Genomic DNA, 22,425 nt, shown 5'->3' with positions numbered 1-22,425 from the left:
AGGGGTTCAGCTTAGAAAAAGTTGAAACCTTAGTGGAAATTCCAAGAAACAAATGTTGGTTTCAAAATTCAATACTGAAAGCATCCATAAAAATAAAACCATTTTGCACTTGTTCATAAAGGCTACTTAAATGTCCTAATTGAACTAAGGCCTAATCCTGGCTTAATATAAGCGCTGTCTGTGAAGCCAGGCCTTAGAGTATTGTTGGATAATAATAGTGGTAGTAATAGTGATTTGAAAATGTTTTGCATTTGGTTTAGGTGTCATTAAGGTGCTTGAAGTTCCCAGAGGGGCGAGACATCTCTTCATCCAGGAACTTAATGGGACTACTCACATTTTAGGTGAAGCCTGATCTTTTCTTGTAATTGCTCATTTAGTAAGCACTGAAGTGGTCACTGTTTTTGCTTAATTACGGCTCTTTCTCTTCATTTTTTCACTGAATAGCTATCAGGAATAAAGCGTCGGGTGATTTCTTTCTCAACGCACATGGAGACTACCCAGAGACGCGCTCAGTTATCGAAAAAGGACTGGAATGGGAGTATGAGAATAAAAACAACAAGGACACCATTCAAACCAATGGCCCCCTGAAAAACGATGTGGTTGTCATGGTAATTTCCCATAGGAATTCACACACGCATGAATGGACACACTCTTTTTACTTGTCCTAACTGATTGTTTTTATTTGTGTACTAGATCCGAATGCACGGATCGGCCAAAGTGAAAGTGTCGATCAAATACATCACTGACAACGACAGACCAAGTGACAGTGCCAATGAGAATAACATGGTCCCTGATAATGCTGTGCCATACTCCTGGGTGGTGAAGAGATGGGCACCTTGTTCCAAGACCTGTGGAGGAGGTAGTTCACTTCAACACCCACAATCATTTGTCTCAGAATAGTTTGATATAGATGTAGGCATATGAGTTTCCCCTACATCTCTAATAAGTTTCTACTATAACTGACCCTTTGCTAAGTGTTAATCGCAGACCTTATTTCAGGCATTTAAAGGAATAGTTCACCCAAAAATGAAATGTATCCAATGATTTACTCACCCTCAAACCATCCTAGGTGTATATGACTATCTTCTTTCAGACAAACATAATCGGAGATATATTTAAAAATATCCTTAGTCCTCCAAGGTTTATAATGATTGTGAATGGGGGTCGCGTTTTGAAGCTAAAAATAATGCATCCATCCATATAAAAAACGAATGCATACGACTCCGAGGGTTAATAAAGCCTTCTGAAGCAAAACAATGTGTTTTTGTAAGAAGAATATCCATATTTACAACTTTATAAATTCAAATAACTAGCTTCCGACGGATGACCGTATGCAGAATGCCCAAGTCGATTTGCGCCAAATGAGTAATAATCTGACGCGATGTATGACGCAGGATATAGGAGTATTGTAAGCTCAGACGCCATGATCCATGATAACATGATTTTTTTAGTGATATTTGTGAATTGTCTTTCTAAATGTTTCGTTAGCATGTTGCTAATGTACTGTTAAATGTGGTTAAAGTTACCATCGTTTCTTACTGTATTCACGGAGACAAGAGCCGTCGCTATTTTCATTTTTAAACACTTGCAGTCTGTATAATGAATAAACACATCTTCATTCTTTATATATCTCTCCAACAGTGTAGCATTAGCCGTTAGCCACAGAGCACTATCAAACTCATTCAGAATCAAATGTAAACATCCAAATAAATACCATACTTACGCGATTAGACATGCTGCATGACGAACACTTTGTAAAGATCCATTTTGAAGGTTATATTAGCTGTGTGAACTTTGTTTATGCAATGATAGAGTCGAGAGCTCGGTAGGGGGGCAGAGAGCGCAATCAATTAAAGGGGCCACAGCCGCATTTCTAATTATGCCTCAAAATAGGCAGTTAAAAAAATTAATTAAAAAAATCTATGGGGTATTTTGAGCTGCAACTTCACAGACACATTCAGGGGACACCTTAGACTTATGTAATATAAGTCTTGTAAAAAAAATGTTCGATGGCACCTTTAACCCCCTGAAGTCATATGTATTTCTTTTTAAATGGATGGATCCATTCTTTTTGGATTCAAAACGCGACCCCCCATTCACAACCATTATAAACCTTGGAGGACTAAGGATATTTTTAAATATATCTCCGATTGTGTTCGTCGGAAAGAAGATCATATCATATGCACCTAGGATGGCTTGAGGGTGAGTAAATCATGGGATAATTTTCATTTGTGGGTGAACTATCCCTTTAACCAGAAACCATATTTTTATTTTTATTTTTATTTTATTTTTTTTAACTATTGACTTTAGGACAATGGAATTGGAAGTGCTAGAATGCTAATTCTGTGTTTTTTGGGAGCTTTTGGCCTACAGAAATATATCATCCTTGCAGCACTCTATTCATGTTCTCCTGTTATTTATTTATTTACAAAACCTTCTGTAAGAACAATTTTGACAATATTTGGTACAATAGTATGTTAGCTTACATTATTTTTTATTGTACTTATCTTTTCATGTTCATGAGTATTTGATTCACTTCCTTTATCTTTTTAACAAAACTGTGTTTTTTTCTCTCCAAAAAATGGACTTGACCCCCAATTCTGACAATATTTAGTCCAATAGAATGTTAGCATATCTTATTTTGATTACATTATTTTGAATTTCTCTTTTCATGTTCATGAATATTTCATTCACTTCATTCTTATGGACAGGCATTCAGATGACACGCTACGGTTGCCGTAAAAACACAGAGATGAGGATGGTCCATCGCAGGTTCTGTGAGAAAATCAAGCAACCTCCACCCCTATTTAGAGACTGTTACCTGAGAGAGTGTGCTCAGCCTATGTGAGTTTGTGCACCACAAGAGCTTTCATTTCCAAATCAGAGTATCGTGTATTGTTATATGAGTTACAAGGATATTCTTGTTATTTTTTATTCATATTTTCAGTTTTGGGAGTAACACAAGTTGCTTAATCAGATTATGTTTTGAAGTATTCTTTTATCTTTACATGTTAATGGTATTATTCTGGATTTTAAACCCACCTTTAACTTTGCCGTTGTTATCACCTTTTGTTTCTAATCATCAGTGCATGGGATGCAACACAGAAATTAACATTTGTCAAAAATGTGATACATTATTTGCTGTGATTTAATGTACAATGGGATCCAGAAAGGCTTTTAAAGAAATAACCAATACAATTTTATTGCAAAAAAATATCTAAAACCCACATTACTTTTAAAACTAGCATTCCCTAAACATATTTTACATTTTGTGGTCTAGATTTCTGTAACTATCATCTATCTCCAGTAGATGTCATTGTGATACTGTTGTTTCTTGCTTTACACATGACAAATTAGAACCTGTTTTTTCTGAATAAACTGTGACTGTGTCTTTGATTGTATGTGTTTAGCTGGGTGGCTGGAGAGTGGGGTGAATGCAGTAAGTCTTGTGGGAAGACAGGCACTCAGACACGCTCTGTACGCTGCGTCCAGCCTCTGGTCGACGACAAGTACAAATCCATCCGCAGTCGTTACTGCAGCGACGAGCGTCCAGAATCCCGCAGAGACTGCAATCGCAACCTGTGCCCTGCTGAGTGGAGGCTTGGCCCCTGGTCACAGGTACAGACATGAACATGCTTTGTTTTTTATCAGTATAAATCTGGGCGTTGGATTAGTTTGACATTCTGTGTGTGCTGTTTTAGTGCTCAGTGACGTGTGGTAATGGCACGCAGGAGAGGCAGGTGCTTTGCCACACCCGTGACAACACCATTGGACTCTGTTTGGACTCCAAACCAGCTGCATTAAGACCCTGCAGAATGGATCCCTGCCCAAGTTCGTATTCCATTTTGTGGTCACGCTTTCTGTCACTTTCATTAATAAGTCTGAAATAACAACCCAAAATGTCTAACAGATTAGTACATTCATAATTAAAGTCAACATGAAGCCCATTTTCTGTAAAATGATGTATCGAAACAAGATATTCGAGTAGAAAAAATGTGTAGGGCAGGACTTATATATAATTTGGGATGGTTGGTTGGAGGGGTTAAAGGGTTAGTTGACCCAAAATTTAAAATTCTGTCATTATTAATTATTCATGTTGTTCCACACCTGTAAGACGTTCATCTTCGGAACACAAATTAAGATATTTTTGATAAAATCCAATGGCTCAGTGAGGCCTCCATTGCCAGAAAGATAATTAACACTTTCAGATGCCCAGAAAGCTACTAAAGACATATTTAAAAAGTTCATGTGACTACGATGGTTCAACCTTAATGTTGTGAAGCGACGACAATACGAAATAGCGAAATAACGAGTGTATCAAGTGGTGAACCAGTGAAATTTCGAAACACTTATGATGTAACGAACCCTCGTTTACTGAAATCACATGACTTTGTCAGTTTGATACACACTCCGAACCACTGATTCGTAAAGTTTTGAAGCTTCATGAAGCAGTGTTTTGAAATCGCCCATCACTAGATATTGTTGAATAAAGTCGTTATTTTGTCTTTTTGGCGCACAAAAAGTATTCTTGTCGCTTCATAGCATTAAGGTTGAACCAATGTAGTCGCATGAACTGTTTTAAATATGTCTTTAGTAGCTTTCTGGGCATCTGAAAGTGTTAATTATCTTGCTGGCAATGGAGGCCTCACTGAGCCGTCAGATTTTATCAAAAATATCTTCATTTGTGTTCCGAAGATGAACGAAGGTGTTACGGGTGTGGAACGACATGAGCGTCAGTAATTAATAACAGAACTTTAATTTTTGGGTCAACTAACCCTTTAATGTTGAATGTAAAAATATATTAAGCCAAGTATTCATATTTGAAATTTAGTCAATTGGGATTATTTGAATGTACACATACTAATGATCTGTCAAGCTTGCTTATTAATGTTATTAATAAAAGTTGTATTTTCTGTACTGATTTAGTGCAGAAATAACAGACTAATTCATGACATTAACAAATGCACTAATATAGTTGATGAGTTTTCTCTTGCTTTCTCTCTCTCCGTCTCCCGTGGCTTTCTCCTTCCCGATCCCACTCCCTCCTCTTCCCATATGCAACAGGGAGCACTTCCGACTTCAACAAGCACGGCAACTTCCTGATACAGTGGTTGTCACGTCACGACCCCAAATCCCCCGTGCAGAGGATGTCAAGTAAAGCGTCTCTCTCCAGCCACGTTGTCGCGCTGCGCTGTCTCAGCTCTCTCAGCTGGATCTTCTCTCTGTCACTCTGCCTGGCTTTACAAGGCAAACTCCCCTGACTGCCTCCCTCTTCTGAGGCTTGCACGCTTCTCTTTTTCCTGGGTGGTGGTCCTCTTTTACGGGGCGTTTCTGATAGGGGGAGGTTTCTCTGTTTCTCTCTCTCTCTGTCTCTCGCTCTATCTCTCTCTCTCCTTTGTGGAGCTCTGTGTTGTGAACGCTGGCCAGTAAGAATTGTTGACAAAACAAAACATGTAAAAAATTTGGGGGATGTTCATTAAAGGATGGGCTTTGTGGTTGGACGGGCAGCTTGCGGAGCTAATGATTGCGCTGAGGTTTCCGCAGGGGCGACGCGTTTGTTTGAATCACTGCCCTCTGCAAGCTGTTTCTATATGGCTCACGCTCTCGAGGCGGACGCTGTTTTACAGAGGCGCCGTCTGAGCTGCAGGTTTGAAGGGGAAAAAAATAAACATGAAAAGTGGCTAAAAGATTAAAAAAGAAAAACAAAAGACAAAAAAAAAAAGCTTTATTGTGATTGTGAACTTGTCACAATGAGGAAATCTTTGCTAAGTGCTCATTCCACATCCTAGTTCATTCTCGAAAACCAATGGGACAAAAACAAACACTCAAACTAACAAGTTAAGATGTTAACATTGGACGTACTGTTGAACCGCCATCATGCGTGTTGGTGGCCGATGGTGAGCATGAGGTGGAACTTGCTAAACAGGGTCGCTTTATTACACACGTTTCAATGCCATAACCACCTCATCCTCCATCCTCTCTTTGACTGTTAACAAATTCAATAAATGCAGCTTATTTGTGCTTGCAGACTTTAAACAAACATATAAATATATTTGTATTTATATATGACTATAAATCTATATGGGTACCAATAATATGAAATATTAATAATTTGTTTTACCATGAATAAGCTGTAGCTTATTAGCCTAACATTTTGACTGCTATTGATTGCTTTAATTCTTGACTGTTACGTGTATTTTTTTATTGATTTTACATAAATACAGAACTATTGCTATTTAATAACAGAAGTTAAGTGTTTCGGGGGAAGGGGAAGACCTATATTATGCAGGACTCGCTCAGCCAGTTGCCTCTTCATTTTATTTTCAGAGAGACGTGATTTCATTTTATTGGATTCATCCTGAACGAGAGGGATTCATGCACATTAAATATATCCATGTGGTTATGAGACTGACGTGCTTTTCCGTCATGCCTTCGTGTGTGCGAGTGTTTCCGACACAAGTGTGTGTCCGTCTGCCAGCATGTGTTTTAACGTTGGTTACCAGTGGCCATACGAAAGACAAACGACACATAAATATACCTCATGAACTTTCATCCGCATCCGAGCTCATTCTTTACGGGGTGGGTGGGTGGGGCGGGGATGGGAAAGGGGAGACATAGAACAATGCCTTACACTACAATTGAATGTATCGGCATTTATCTGTGAAAGTGATGGCTTAGCGCACAGAAACCAGAGGCAGCTTCAAACAAAACCTAAAATAGAACCAACTGATCAACCAATCGTCACACACATCCGAAAACAGTGGCTAACCCATTGGATACGGAGAGCGTTTTAATGGAAACTTACACTCAGCATCTCTTTATCACTTCAGACTTGTCATTGTATCGTGAAACACATTTCTGTTGTGACTATGTAGCGAGCTATCCGAATTTTCATGCTCAAAGCCGTGAAGAAAACACTAGGAAAAGCCAGACCTTGCAGTGAGATACTGTAAATAAACATTGGTGTTTACTGTATTTAATAACATTTATGACTGTTATCTCCTTACTTATAAGAAAAAAAAAATGCTAATATTATATACTATGAGTAACTGTCATGTTACTTCACTGGCCTAACTGCGTCTTGGCTGGCTGTTGTGGGGGAAATGTCTGGGGAACATTCAGATGGACTTACGTGCACTGCGTCTATATGCACTTTGATTTATCAGGGAAACTTTATTAATGTTTTGTAAATGTTTAATATATGACACTTGTATGTGCCATGCCAGTTTTTACATCATCATGGAAATCCTGTATTTTATTTAACTAATGACCTATTTATTTATTTACCTGTTCATCTGAATTACCAATGGATTAATTGTTCTCAAAGTAATGAAGTGTTTAACCAAAGTTACTGTGACCTTGTACCTTTCAATACAGTTGATTTATTTTTCTGAAGAAGATAACTCTATCTGTATGTTTAAAGGGGGGTGGGAGTGCATTTCATTGTTTCAGTTTCTGTCATGATCAACTGCAAAAGTAGGAATAAAAAAAAACGTGTTATAAAAACAGAAATCTTCTCTTCTGGCTTTTCCCTGTCTGTGTTGGTGCTCTGCTTTCTGTCTATCTCTCTGAAAGTGTGATTCCTGATTCACAACGGTAAGCTTGTAATAATAGTTCTATAATTCAGGTGGTACTGGTGGGTTTTCTCTGCAGGAAATTCAAGCATGTCACCGTTTGTCTTTGCGTCATTGCGTCATGTCTGTTTACATAAAGAAAGAGTCCCAGCTAGTAGGCTATATCGCATGTGAGGCGGATCATTTATAGCCTTTTCTCACAGCGGCTGAAATTAAACTTATCATTTGGATTGTGTCATGTATGGTAGGACAAATTAATGTTAGAGATTAGACTGTACAGAAATTAAAATCTACAGATAACACAAATACACACTAAATACACAGCCACAATGCTGATGATGTTAACATTAACAATTTGAGAACAAAGTATAACAATAATAATAATTTGCACGGTTTGACGTGATCCGAGCTAAGCGATCGTTAGATTTAATTACCATTGGTAGCGTGATTTGATGTAATGCTTTTTTTTCCCCTCAGTTGGTCAGAACAAAAGTGGCTGACATGTTACTTGTTTGTTCAGATGACTTTTTCCAGTGAAAATTCTTATTTTGGTCATACTTCAAGACTACAATCTGTGATTCTGAAGTACATTATCCACACCGGTGTGGTGACAGACAGCAAACATTAGATTCATCCACACTGAGGAGCCGTGCTGAGGCACAACCCACGTAAAGATGATAATTCCGCAAATAACTGCAATTGCAGGTTTCAAACAGAGGTGGTGAAAAAGAGGCAAAACTTACGGACTACAGCTTTAACTAACCATTCATCAACATGCTTAGTCCTCTACTATGCATCTAACTTATAAATATTTTTTTTCCACATTTCTGCTTATTTCTTGCTCAAACACGCTTGTCAAACACACAAAACAAGCTTTTATCTACTTAGCTTCACATACCCTCCTGGGCAAAAACAGGCCAAGCCCAAAATGGCGAAACACTAAGCTTTTAATTATCTTAACCACAAATTATTGGTCAGGAAATTAGTGAAATTTAAGCAAATGCACTACTTAAAAAGCCACTGATGTCTTAGAAAAACATCAAGACAAAATGCAGTTTTTGACAGAATATGGGAAGTTGAATCACAGTGGAACACAGGTTGGTGATGCTCCAGAGCGTCTTTGAAAATCTGGTGAGAAATATAATAATAAATGCATCTCTACCACAGTGAAGGATAAAGGAAGAGGTGTCATTGTGTGGGAGGTCTTCACGGGTCCACTTGTATCCGAAAACCGAGACCCGAGCGGGTCCAAAACTTCGACGCGTGCCTCGGACACAGGTTGGGTTCGGCATAGTGGCTGTCTCAGGGAATTTAAAATAAATGTGCTTTTTTTTTTAGAATGGACCCAAGAAGACATGAATTTTTGTAAACTTTGTCGGGCATATAACAAAATTTTATTATTTAAAACAATTCTTTGTCAACGTTATCACACTTTTTCTAAGTTCTCTCTAACTCCGCACTTCTACATGCAATGGACTCTACGCATGGTTGCTACCATAATTAGACTCCACTTTAGCTCCACATTTTTACCATTTCAACGAGTGACATCAGCATGGATTTTAGATTACTTTTAAGAATAATAAAACAAAGGTTGGGAAAGTGATATCATTGTTCCTTTTGCTTCTAACTTCTAAATTCATCCCAGCTCCTTTTATTTGTCATCTTTACAACATTTAGGGTTTGAGGATAAAAAAGCATCGCTTGATTGGTGAATATCCCTGAAGAAAAGATAAAAATAATGAAATAACTTTTAATTATTTAGATAATTACCTTGAATATTTAGAAAAATAAACTTTAAAGGTGCCCTAGAACTTTTTTTAAAAAAGATGTAATATAAGTCTAAGGTGTCCCCTGAATGTGTCTGTGAAGTTTCAGCTCAAAATACCCCATAGATGTTTTAAAATTTTTTAAACTGCCTATTTTGGGGCATAATTAGAAATGAGCCGATTCAGGGTGTGTGGCCCTTTAATTCTCGTGCTCCACACCCCAAAAGCTCGCGCTTGCCTTAAACAACATAAAAAAGTTCAAACAGCTAATATAACCCTCAAAATAGATCTTTACAAAGTGTTCGTCATGCAGCATGTCTAATCGCGTAAGTACAGTGTTTATTTTGATGTTTACATTGATTCTGAATGAGTTTGAGGCTATGCTCCGTGGCTAACGGCTAATGCTACACTGTTGGAGAGATTTATAAAGGATGAAGTTGTGTTTATGCATTATACAGACTGCAAGTGTTTTAAAATGAAAATAGCGACGGCTCTCTTGTCTCCGTGAATACAGTAATAAACAATGGTAACTTTAACCACATTTAACAGTACATTAGCAACATGCTAACGAAACATTTAGAAAGACAATTTACAAATATCACTAAAAATATCATGATATCATGGATCATGTCAGTTATTATCGCTCCATCTGCCATTTTTTGCTATTGTCCTTGCTTGCTTACCTAGTCTGATGATTCAGCTGTGCACATCCAGACGTCCTGCCCTTGTCTAATGCTTTGAACATGAGCTGGCATATGCAAATATTGGGGGCGTACACCCCGACTGTTACGTAACAGTCAGTGTTATGTTGAGATTCGCCTGTTCTTCGGAGGTCTTTTAAACAAATGAGATTTATATAAGAAGGAGGAAACAATGGAGTTTGAGACTCACTGTATGTCTTTTCCATGTACTGAACTCTTGTTATTTAACTATGCCGAGGTAAATTCAATTTTTGAATCTAGGGCACCTTTAATCATCTTATAGTTAGATAAATAACATTACGCCAAAAGGATGTAGCTACTGAGGTTACAGTGATGAATGATTGACATTTCAGCACTTCAGCAAGTAGGCTGCTTGTGCGTTCCTGTGAAAAGTACATTTTTGAGAAACGCACGTAAAAAAGATCAAACGTTCGTAACCTCACACACAGAAATTCATCTTATAGCTATGAGATCCATTAGAAAAAGACACACTGCATGTTCATGCAGCCTAGCGTTGCAGACAACACTAGCGAATCCATGATTTATTAGGCTATCGATTTAATTTTTTCGAGCTATCACATTTATTTTTCCAATCCACTGCAAAAATTGAAAGCTGAACTCAGAAATAACTTGATCCATTAGGCATACATTAACATAGGCTAAAGTAATATTATTTTAAGTAAACAAGTAAAAAAAAAAAAAAATACACACTCTCATGTCGTTACAAACCCGACTTTCGTTCATCTTAAGAGCACAAATGAAGATTTTTTTGATGAAACCTGAGAGCTTTGTGACCCTCCATAGACAGCAACGCAACTACCAATTTGACACTTTAAAAAGTTCATAAAGTGATTGTAAAACTAATCCATATGAATTGAGTGGTATAATCCAAATTTTCTGAAGAGACTCGATTGCTTTATATGATGAACAGATTTAATTTAGGCTTTTATTCACATATCAACATTGATCAGCGAACAAACAGAAACTCAACAGAACCTGCTTGATGCGCGAGAACAAACCTCTTGCAGAAGCTCAAACGTGCTGCATAACACACAAGAATGAACCTCATTGGTTCACGCGGAAGCTCAAATGTGCTACATAACACGAGAATGAAGCGAACATGCTTGAGCTTCTGTTTACCACAACTGATGTGTTGAGTTGATGAATGTTTATATGTGAATAAAAGCCTAAATTCAATCTGTTCTGATCGAGTCTTTTCAGAAAACTAAACCACTCAATTCAGATTAGTTTTATGATCTCTTTATGAACTTTTTGAAGCATCAATGTGGTAGTTGCATAGCTGTCTATAGAAGGACAGAAAGCTCTCCGATTTTATCAAAACTATCTTAATTTGTGTTCTGAAGATGAACGTAAGTCTTACGGGTTTGGAACGACGTGAAGATGAGTAATTAATGACAGAATTCTAATTTTTGGGTAAACTAACCCTTTAAGACCATTAAAAGACCACTAAATATTTTGCCATTTTTGGCTTGGCCTTTTTTATTTTTTTTATTTTTTTGCCCAGGAGTGTACAGTAGATCCCTATCTTGACAGATTTTGCTTAATGGTCAGTTCATAACTTCTTATCTGCCTTTTCCTTAACTCATGCTTCTCTCAAGATTTCCCCCTATTTCTGCTTATTTCGTGCTCAAATTTCTTGTCAAAAGCACTAAACAAGTTTAGAAGACATATTTTATCTACTTAGCTTCACATATAGTCAATAAGATCCTCTTTATATATTTATCATAGATTGTAAAAAGTGTGAACTTGCTAATGTTGCCTTAAGAAGCCTTTTCTGCTTGAAGGTTAGCCTTTTTGTTTAATTTTGGTAGTGTAACCTTTGTATTTTAGCTTGTTGCTTAAGTAAGATTTCAGTGTATACATTTGTCTTATCATGACCCTCTCCTGTTTTTCAGGACTGCGTTGTCATGGTGACCGTTCTACGTTCTGTCGCATGGAGGCGCTGCAGCAGTATTGTTCGCTTCCGGGCTTCCAGCGCATGTGCTGCAAATCCTGCAAGGTTGACAATTCCACAAAGATCACTGTGATCACAAGTAGGCCACCATCCAAATCAAAAATAACCACTAAAGGACGATCGACCACAACTCAGAGTCCCACACGCACAGAGTCCACCACACCATGGACCTCCACAGCAGCCTTTCTACAAACAACAGAAGGGAAAAGTGCCACTTCTGTGAGCACACCTTGGTTATATACAGCCTTAGCAACGTCAGCTGATCCTCACGGATACACGACAATGCCCATTTTTCCGTATACTACAACTCCTATCTATAAGCACGCCACTCCAGATTTCCTTCCAGAACAGAGCACATCCTTCGCTATTAGTACAGCAACTAGGAACACATCTGCACCTGGTAATGACATGGCAAACAGCACAGAATTACCTGTTAGCACTGTAATCCCCATCATTTTCAGTAATGCGAATGACGCCACTCTCATTCCCAACACCACCATCCAGTTTGAAAAGTTTGATAGGAGTAGTGGTGCACCAGATGTGGACAACAGTGTGGTATTGCAGTCAACGACAGAGTATGGTGTGAATGAAAACGAATTAACAACCTCGGACACCATGTTACCTGTTAGCACTGCTATCCCCATAATTTTCAACGATGTGAAAGATGCCACCCTCATTTCCAGCACCACCGTCCAGTTTGAAAAGTTTGACATTAGTAGTGGTGCACCAAATGTGGACAATGGTGTGGTATTGCAGTCTTCGGCAGGGTATGGTGTGAATGAAAACGAATTAACAACCTTGGGCACCAAATTACCTGTTAGCACTGCTATCCCCATAATTTTCAGTGATGTGAAAGATGCCACCCTCATTTCCAGCACCACCGTCCAGTTTGAAAAGTTTGACAGTAGTAGTGGTGCACCAAATGTGGACAACGGTGTGGTATTGCAGTCATCGACAGGGTATGGTGTGAATGAAAACGAATTAACAACCTTGGGCACCAAATTACCTGTTAGCACTGTTATCCCCATAATTTTAAATGATGTAAAAGATGCCACCCTCATTTCCAGCACCACCGTCCATTTTGAAGAGTTTGATGGGAGTAGTAGTGCACCAGATGTGGGCAATGGTGCGGAACTGCGGTCAACGACAGAGTATGGTGTGAATGAAAACGAATTAACAACCTCAGGCAAGATGGTCCACAGCATCCCAGTGACATCTATAGCAGAGGTGCCAACTGCCACAGAAGAACCTGCTTCAATGGCAACAACTTCTATATCTACAACTTCCAGTACACCACAGTCAAGTACAACAGCATCCAGCACAGAGAAGACAAGCAGACGGCCGAATAATTTGGAAGAGACGAGCGAGAGCAATGCTATCGATATGCCGTATCGAATAATCCCGTTGGACATCGAGTTTCCTCCAAATAACATCATCCCCAGGAGAGGCCGCGTGTTTCTGCGTGAGAAAACACGGAATAAGCGCATCCAGGAACTGCTTGAGGAGAAGCGAAACTTTTTGAGACGGATGAAAAGAGCACAGGGGTTTTGAACCCTGTCCAGTTTCTCTTATAGAGATACAGCTGCCAAATGCTACTTCTGAATCTAGACTTCATCTTGGTGCTTGGGTCAAGAACTGGAAAAATGGCCAAAATATTTAATGAACTGATGCTTTTCCCTCTTTTAATGACATGGCAAACTGATCTTTGTGGAACAAAACCACTAGCATGTGTTTGCACAGTGTCTTTGAAACTCAACTATGTCCCTTTAGGAGGTTTCACTGAAGGATCTTCTAATTCGAAGTGATTTATCATCTTAAAGGATTAGTTCAGCCATAAAATGAAATTCTGTCATCATTTATTCAACCTCAAGTCATTCCAAAACTGTATGACTTTCTTCCTGATGTAGAACATTATACATAGTTTTCCATACCATATATTTAAATGGATATGTGGAGCTATCAAGCCCCAGAATGACAATAAAGCATCATACGAGTAATTTTCCAAAGTCTTTCGAAGCCATTTGCTTTATGCAAGAAACAAGTCATTTTCAACAAACAATATCATAATAGATCATAAAACATAAATCCTAAATATTCACATTTCAGGATATTCAAATACGGTTCATCAAGATTTTTTTTTTATGGTACTTTTATTGTTTTGTTTTGAAGCCTGACTGCTTCTGGTCCCCATCCACTTATAATGAATGGAAAAAAACAGCATGAAAAAGAAAGGGAAGTCAACAAGAGGGTGAGTGAATGGTGAGAGAAATTTCATGTTTGGGTGAACTAAAAACCATAGAAAGAGTTGAATGAATTATCATTTGCATGACAGATACAGACAACAGGCACATACTGTATTATTGGTAAATTACGGTATAGAAATGGTGTACTATTTTTTTTCATTTGGCACCAGTCTGAAATATACTTGTTGGCTATTTATCATAAAAATGTCTGATTATTTTACAAAAAATATGGAAAATATATGGAACCCATGGTGACAATATATTGTGAATATACTGGAAAAAAAATATGAGAGTCAACAAGTGAATCTGCAAGTACTTAATGTACAGTAAATGTTCTTTCAGTATGTAAAATGAATAGCACTAAATTACCCCAGAGAAGTGAATCAGAGTTAAGTGTGTATAACCAGACATGACATGCAGTTAAGACATTTCCATTACTCAATATTCTTACCTATATCGCTGTCTCATATGTTTTGACTTGCATGTATCTGTGATGAGAAAAATTACACAGTTGTTTTCACTGGTGAGTGATTTGACAAGAACAATTCAGGGATGCGCCATACAGATATTAATTTTATGCTTGTGAATTATATTTTCTTTCACCAGTATGCAAGCTTATGCTGAAACTTTATTAAATCAGGTCAAGAAGATATATATTTTTATTTGTGAGATATTAATGATTATGAGTGCTCTACAGCCTTTCCCAAAGACTTCTAAGACTCCATATGTAAAAAGCAGAAGAAAATGTCAAAAACAGAAATAAATTTTCTATATTGCAAGAGTTTCGTTTCACATTCCTCTTATACATTTTCTTGTGCTTTTACAGAACTTTTTTAGATTTTGATAGAATTATTTTAATTTAAAGTTTACATCTTTTTCATTTAAACGCTAAAACAAACATATGCTGTATATATCACCTTCATTTTTGTATTTATTATTCTTCTCTGCACATTTTGCTGTTAAAAAATTGTATATGCAACTCACATGTTAAATAATTGACAAACTTTTTACAGCTGTTTAATTAAGTTACCTTAAAAAGGTTAGTTCACCCAAAAATGAAAATTCTGTCATTAATTACTCACCCTCATGTCGTTCCACACCCGTAAGACAGTCGTTCATCTTTGGAACACAAATTAAGATATTTTTGATGAAATCCGATAGCTGCCTGATTCCTCAATAGACAGAAATTTAACAACCACTTTCAAGGTCCAGAAAGGTACTAAAGACACTGTTAAAATAGTTGACGTGACTGCAGTGGTCCAACCTTAATTTTATGATGCGACAAGAATACTTTTTGTGCTCAAAAACAAAACAAAAATAACGACATTTTTCAACAATATCTTCTGTTCTGTGTCATTCTGGTATGTTGTTTACGTCCAGCGCTTACAGGTTCTCTGTCAGAACGCCAATACAATATTGGCCGGCTACTGCGTCAGCATAACACGCATGTGTCGTGCTGCTCACGTGTTACAGCTTTGACCAATACTGAGCCGGCATTCGGACTTAAACACAGAAGCCTTCGCTGGGAAGAGAAGAGAATGTTGAATAAAGTTGTCATTTTTGTTTTGTTTTTGCACACAAAAAGTATTCTCTTCGCTTCATAAAATTAAGGTTGAACCACTGCAGTCATGTCCACTTTTTTAATAATAGCCACGTTTCTAATACAGATTTTGCAATATTTTCTAAATGTCGATAAAAAATGTGAAATGACGCCGTTTCCATTAACCAATGTTACGCGACTATAAGATACGTCTTTCTGAGAGCTTTATTTGGAGCATAATATTTGCCACGGCTTCTGGAAGCCCTTTCCCCTCATATATGCTTCCATGGGTGCTTTTCAATACTGCAATGGATGCTTCCTCATTTCCTGAGGAGCTATGAGCTGTTACGGTACGGTGGTGTAGAGATGAGGCAGATACGGATTTCCACAATAACATAGAGCTTTAATCAAACAAAGGCAAGGAAACACCAAACATAACCTTAACACAACAGAGAACGGACCAGGAGTGAAGGGAGTGAGTGCAATATATAGGAGTGCAGACAATAGAGTCCAGGTGCAGGTGATGAGTGCTGATGAGGAACTGACGAGGGAAGTGAGTGCAGGTGTGGAGAACAGGAGGAACATGGGATATGGAGTCCAGGGAAACAAGGGTTCTGTGACATTACCCCCCCCTCCCGGTAGGCGCGTCCTCGCGCCGTAGATGAAACAACCGGGAGGGGGCGGGCGCCCTGGAGACCTCAAGCTGGTGCAGGGGGAGGAGCAAACTGGAGTGGAGGTCTCCAGGGCAGGTTCAAAAGCCATGGCGGGTCAGGGGCTGAAGGCAGCCATGGCGGGTCAGGGGCTGAAGGCAGCCATGGCGGGTCAGGGGCTGAAGGCAGCCATGGCGGGTCAGGGGCTGAAGGCAGCCATGGCGGGTCAGGGGCTGAAGGCAGCCATGGCGGGTCAGGGGCTGAAGGCAGCCATGGCGGGTCAGGGGCTGAAGGCAGCCATGGCGGGTCAGGGGCTGAAGGCAGCCATGGCGGGTCAGGTGCAGCGGGCAGCCATGGCGGGTCAGGTGCAGCGGGCAGACATGCAGCGGGCATACATGGCGGGTCAGGTGCAGCGGGCAGCCATGGCGGGTCAGGTGCAGCGGGCAGCCATGGCGGGTCAGGAGCCGAGGGCGGCCATTGCGGGTCAGGAGCCGAAGCCGAATTGTCGCCGAGCCCAGGCGGCGCTGAAGGACCGGCGGGAGATGGCGGAACCAGCGGCTCCGCCGACCGAAGCGCAACCGGGGCTCCAGAAGGCCGCAGTTGAACACAGACGACAGACAACAGAGTGAACACCAGGGGGAGTGAGGAAGCCAACTGGAAACGAGGGACGGAGGGACGGAGCGGAGACGGAGGAGTGCAGTCCAGAGGGGAAGGCAGGCAGACGAGGGACCAAGGTGTGAACGGGGGCAGGATGGAGACTTGTGAGGCTGGAGGACTGATGGACAACGGTGGAGACGAGGGAGGTTGGAGCCAGGGTGAAGGTAATCGCCCAGAGGTCTGAGGTGGAGATCTGGGCGAAGGGGCTTGAGGTGGAGGTGCAGTGAGTACATTAGTGGGAGGAGGCGGGAGAGGGAGGCAGGGAGGGAAAATAGTCTTTGCAAAGTTCATAATTGGAGCAGAGGGCTCGGCGGCGGCTGGAGCTGAGGGCTCGGCGGCGGAGACTGGCGCTGCTTGCTCGGCGGCGGAGACTGGCGCTGCTTGCTCGGCGGCGGAGACTGGCGCTGCTTGCTCGGCGGCGGAGACTGGCGCTGCTTGCTCGGCGGCGGAGACTGGCGCTGCTTGCTCGGCGGCGGAGACTGGCGCTGCTTGCTCGGAGGCGGAGACTGGCGCTGCTTGCTCGGAGGCGGAGACTGGCGCTGCTTGCTCGGAGGCGGAGACTGGCGCTGCTTGCTCGGAGGCGGAGACTGGAGAACTTGGCTCTGCGGAGACTGGAGAACTTGGCTCTGCGGAGACTGGAGAACTTGGCTCTGCGGAGACTGGAGAACTTGGCTCGGCGGAGACTGGAGAACTTGGCTCGGCGGAGACTGGAGAACTTGGCTCGGCGGAGACTGGAGAACTTGGCTCGGCGGAGACTGGAGAACTTGGCTCGGCGGAGACTGGAGAACTTGGCTCTGTCCAAAAGTCTATAAGCCAGGCCACCTCACTTGGTGGCTCGCACAGGGTTGGAGCTGCAGGCTCGGAAAGGGCTGGAGCGGGCTCGTTCATCCCTCAAATACAATTAAAATCCCCACAGGCACTGGAGCTGGCTCTGTGGGGACTGGAGCGGGCTCTGGAGAGACTGGAGCGGGCTCTGGAGAGACTGGAGCGGGCTCTGGAGAGACTGGAGCGGGCTCTGGAGAGACTGGAGCGGGCTCTGGAGAGACTGGAGCGGGCTCTGGAGAGACTGGAGCGGGCTCTGGAGATACTGGAGCGGCTTGCTTCCTCCTCCTCCGCTTACGGGACCCAGTTGAGGATTGTGGGTTCCGTGTGGGGCAGGCAGGGAGTTCGCTGGAGGGGTATGCGGAGGAAGCCGGAGGTTGACTGACTGGCCCGGCCAACCGTGTCTCTGGATGGACTAGAGACAGACACCCATCCTGAACCCAATCAACGATAAATTTGGAATCATTTAACCACAAAATGGAATTTATGGTTTCGCTTAAGGAGAAACGATAATCGGTTCACTAAAACGGATGGTGTCATCATCTAGTCCATCCAGAAACAGGGAGATCAAAACTGCTTCAGGCCAGTCAGACACATAAGCGAGCTCAACGAACTCCTCCACATACCTCTCCAGCGAACGACCAACCTGCAGGAGCCCGATGAGGCGATCGCCGGCCGACAGATGGATGAGAGGCATAGGAGGAGCACGAGCCAGGAAGCCAGGGAAAGTCTCCATCTTTTTTTTTTTTTGTGGAAAATCCGGTCGTTTTTGGGTCCGTTCTTCTGTTACGGTACGGTGGTGTAGAGATGAGGCAGATACGGATTTCCACAATAACATAGAGCTTTAATCAAACAAAGGCAAGGAAACACCAAACATAACCTTAACACAACAGAGAACGGACCAGGAGTGAAGGGAGTGAGTGCAATATATAGGAGTGCAGACAATAGAGTCCAGGTGCAGGTGATGAGTGCTGATGAGGAACTGACGAGGGAAGTGAGTGCAGGTGTGGAGAACAGGAGGAACATGGGATATGGAGTCCAGGGAAACAAGGGTTCTGTGACATGAGCGAGGTGCATAGACATTTACTGTACTATTAGTTTCTATTATGTTAATTATTAATTGTTAATAGATTAATACTATTAGTATTAGATGTCAAACTCAAATAACATAAGATCACTTGAGGCTCGAGCACAGTTGATGACGCTTTAAACTGACGCTCGAGGGATCAAGAATATTCCAATATAAAAATAAGATTTCCTTCAATTACCCCCATCCTCATTTTCTTTTCTTGCATCCTACTGTTGCATCTATGTGGTGAGGCTGAGGTGCGAGCAAAGAGATGCATAAATAAGAAGCACCCCATCTCGTCTTCTGTACAAACATACCATGCTATCTTTGAAGAATGATGATGTGACTGTATGTCAGGTGACCTGTAAATGTGGAAAAAAAATTTTTTTGCAGTTTTGCAAAATATTCCTTTTTCGAATTTCCTGAAAAACCACCTCATGCGAGCGTAAAAACTTTTTTGCGATATTTGGGAATTTTTGCGAAATTCACAGGTTTCCACTGAGCGTAATTTCAATTCGCAATTACAATTTGCGCAATTTGAAGGGTAATGTAAACACGGCTAGTCTCTTTAGTACCCTTCTGGACCTTGAAAGTTGTTGTTAAATTGCTGTCTATTGAGTAGTCAGACAGCTATCGGATTTCATCAAAAATGTCTTAATTTGTGCTCCAAAGATGAACGAAGGTCTTACAGGCTTGGAACGACATGAGGGTGAGTAATTAATGACAGAATTTTCATTTTTGGGTGAACTAACCCTTTAAGTTAGTTTTCTTTAAAAAGACTCATGTACTCTTCTCATTATTTTACATATTTGAATGAAGGTTTTCTTGAGAAAGAACAGTGCTAATTAGAACAGATGAAATTAGAGATGTACCTCTGCCAGGGCTCCTCTCTTCACTTCATCCACTTCATTAGCTTTCATCTTCACCACAGGTGAAAGTCTGGATGAACCAATCAACACATCCATTATATACAGACTCAGGAACTAAGAACAGTGAGAAGCAGGACCCATATGAAATAAGAATCACAAATAAAAAGAGATGAAGTTCAAATCTTTGCTAAAGTCTCCTGTTGAGAAAAAGACACTAGTGTTTCCCCTAGAGTTTTTAAGATAACAATTCAAAACTTTGCCAAGGTAGGCCTACCAACATCTGCAAAAATTCAGATATTTCAATATAAATATCACTCTTTTAATTCTGAGCTATGTTTTCCACATGAATTGTAGCTAGATATATTTTTTGTATACCTGTAGTATACCTCAATTGTCTAATTTGTATCTCTTCTATATCTTATAAGGAATTATAGGAGAAACACCAAAGTCAAGGTTGATATAAGCTCCTGAGCTATGAAAGATCAGCCTCTGAACAATTTCCTCTTCTCTGCACAAGATCTTGAATTCTAAGGTAGGTTGTTGAATGCTAACGTTGTTGAAAACTAAACTGTTCACAATTTTGTTAACGCTGGTGTAATTTCTTCATCACTAGTAGAGCAGGAATGAGTTGGTTAACAGGTCAGTCCCTACTCTTTGAGTGCGAATATGCCATCCGTCCATGCCATCCGTCAATATGCCAAACAATCAGCTGGTTAGCCCCACCCCCAACTCATGCCATCCGTTTAAGTCTGATATCAGACTCTAAATCAGATGGCAAAAGCAAACAACAAACGGTGTTAAATAGCTTAGTTAGTTTAATGTGTAATATAAATAAACTATGCTCATAAACAGCTGTTGAAATAGTATTCTCAAGTGAAACGAGTAGAGGCTTGGACCTGGAAACAGTCTTTCAATGTGACAATTTAACTAGGAGATTGGTCGAGTCAGCATTGTTGACAGGGCACTTCAAACGAAAATGAGAAATTTCTTAGCGCCACAGAGACATATTTTTAGTAATTGAGAAAAATAACCTACAAATGTCTTAGTTGTCTCTACATAACCTAGTAAGCTAAGAGAAAGTATTTAAACACCAAAAAGTTACACACTTAAACTGTAACATAGTTACAGTTTTTTTTTCTCTAAAAATTCTTGGTTTACTATTTGATTATTGATGGTTTGAATACCATATCAACCAGCTTGTCAAGTCTTGTTTTTTCCATCTTCACAATATTGCCCGTATCAAAGATGTCAAAACTGTTGTTCATGCTTTTATAACATCGTATTTGGACTATTGTAACTATTTGTTTTATGGCCTAACCGTTAAAGCCCTTAATCACTTGCAGCTAATTCAAAATGCATGCCCTTACATATACTAAAAAAATCAGCCCTCATCACTCCTGTCCTACAGCATTTACATTGGCTCCCTGTTATTTATCGTGTTCAGTTTAAGATACTTGTCCTAGATTTCAAGGCTCGTCATGGTTCATCACCTTCTTACCTCTCTGAATTAATTCATGCCTATGTCCCTGCCCGTACTTTGAGATCGAGTTCTGAGAATTTGCTTGCAGTAGTGTAGGTGGTAGGGCTTTCAGCATTTCAGCTTCTAAGCTCTGGAACAAACTACCATGAAACCTCTGTGCTGTCTCTGAAACTGACCTCAAAACTCACTTATTTACAATAAGTTTTGTTAATTGTCTGTCTCAATTTCCAGTTCCAGTTTCCATGCTTGCTATCTTGTATATTATATGATATCTGTCTGCTCTATTTGTTTGAATATGTTTATTTGTATTCGTGTTATCTATCAACATTATGTACTGTGTCCTTGGGTTCTTGAAAGGTGCTATATGAATAAAATGTATTATATTTAAAGATGACTATAATGATAACTATTTTAGCGTCCATGTCAACGTATGATATCGTTCTGTAAGTGTACGCTGCAGCTATGTTGTGTGTTGCCATAAATGATTGTCCTCTATAACATCAGGTGGATTATGATTTGCTGTCAATGTGTGCGTCTCAGTCAGCTCCCTAGTTCAGTAGTCAGGGCACTGATCATGGAGTCTATTTTAAGGCTCAATTGCAAAATCCTTCCAGTGCACTGAAACGTGCACTGAAACTCTCTAAAAAGACCCACAATGCATGCATCCGAAAATCCTGCATCCGAAATCGCATGCTTCCCTAGTACAAACCCGATTCCAAAAAAGTTGGGACACTGTACAAATTGTGAATAAAAACAGAATGCAATGATGTGGAAGTTTCAAATTTCAATATTTTATTCAGAATACAACATAGATGACATATCAAATGTTTAAACTGAGAAAATGTATAAATTTTAAGGGAAAAATAAGTTGATTTTAAATTTCATGGCATCAACACATCTCAAAAAAGTTGGAACAAGGCCATGTTTACCACTGTGTGGCATCCCCTCTTCTTTTTATAACAGTCTGCAAACGTCTGGGGACTAAGGAGACAAGTTGCTCAAGTTTAGGAATAGGAATGTTGTCCCATTTTTGTCTAATACAGGCTTCTAGTTGCTCAACTGTCTTAGGTCTTCTTTGT

General features: G+C 40.3%; 1 protein-coding gene across 3 annotated transcripts in view; it reads left to right on the top strand.

The window, feature by feature from the left end:
- LOC125259363 (A disintegrin and metalloproteinase with thrombospondin motifs 2-like) overlaps positions 1-15,343 on the top strand; it is a 196,322-nt gene extending 180,979 nt beyond the window's left edge. The window contains exons 16-23 of one of the 3 annotated variants that reach the window (XM_048176979.1): positions 261-341; positions 445-608; positions 694-859; positions 2,712-2,844; positions 3,411-3,618; positions 3,702-3,831; positions 5,065-5,154; positions 11,958-15,343. In XM_048176979.1, coding sequence (XP_048032936.1) covers positions 261-341; positions 445-608; positions 694-859; positions 2,712-2,844; positions 3,411-3,618; positions 3,702-3,831; positions 5,065-5,154; positions 11,958-13,567 — 2,582 coding nt within the window. In that variant the 3' untranslated portion in view covers positions 13,568-15,343. The remainder of the gene's footprint in view (positions 1-260; positions 342-444; positions 609-693; positions 860-2,711; positions 2,845-3,410; positions 3,619-3,701; positions 3,832-5,064; positions 5,155-11,957) is intronic. The other 2 variants (XM_048176980.1, XM_048176981.1) reach the window with 2 other exon arrangements.
- Positions 15,344-22,425: the final 7,082 nt, after the last annotated feature.

This window comes from Megalobrama amblycephala, linkage group LG23, assembly GCF_018812025.1.
Source record: "Megalobrama amblycephala isolate DHTTF-2021 linkage group LG23, ASM1881202v1, whole genome shotgun sequence".
In the NCBI taxonomy this organism is placed as follows: Eukaryota; Metazoa; Chordata; class Actinopteri; order Cypriniformes; family Xenocyprididae; genus Megalobrama; species Megalobrama amblycephala.
Note: the sequence above shows the minus strand (reverse complement) of the source record. Positions and strands in the feature narration are given on the sequence as shown.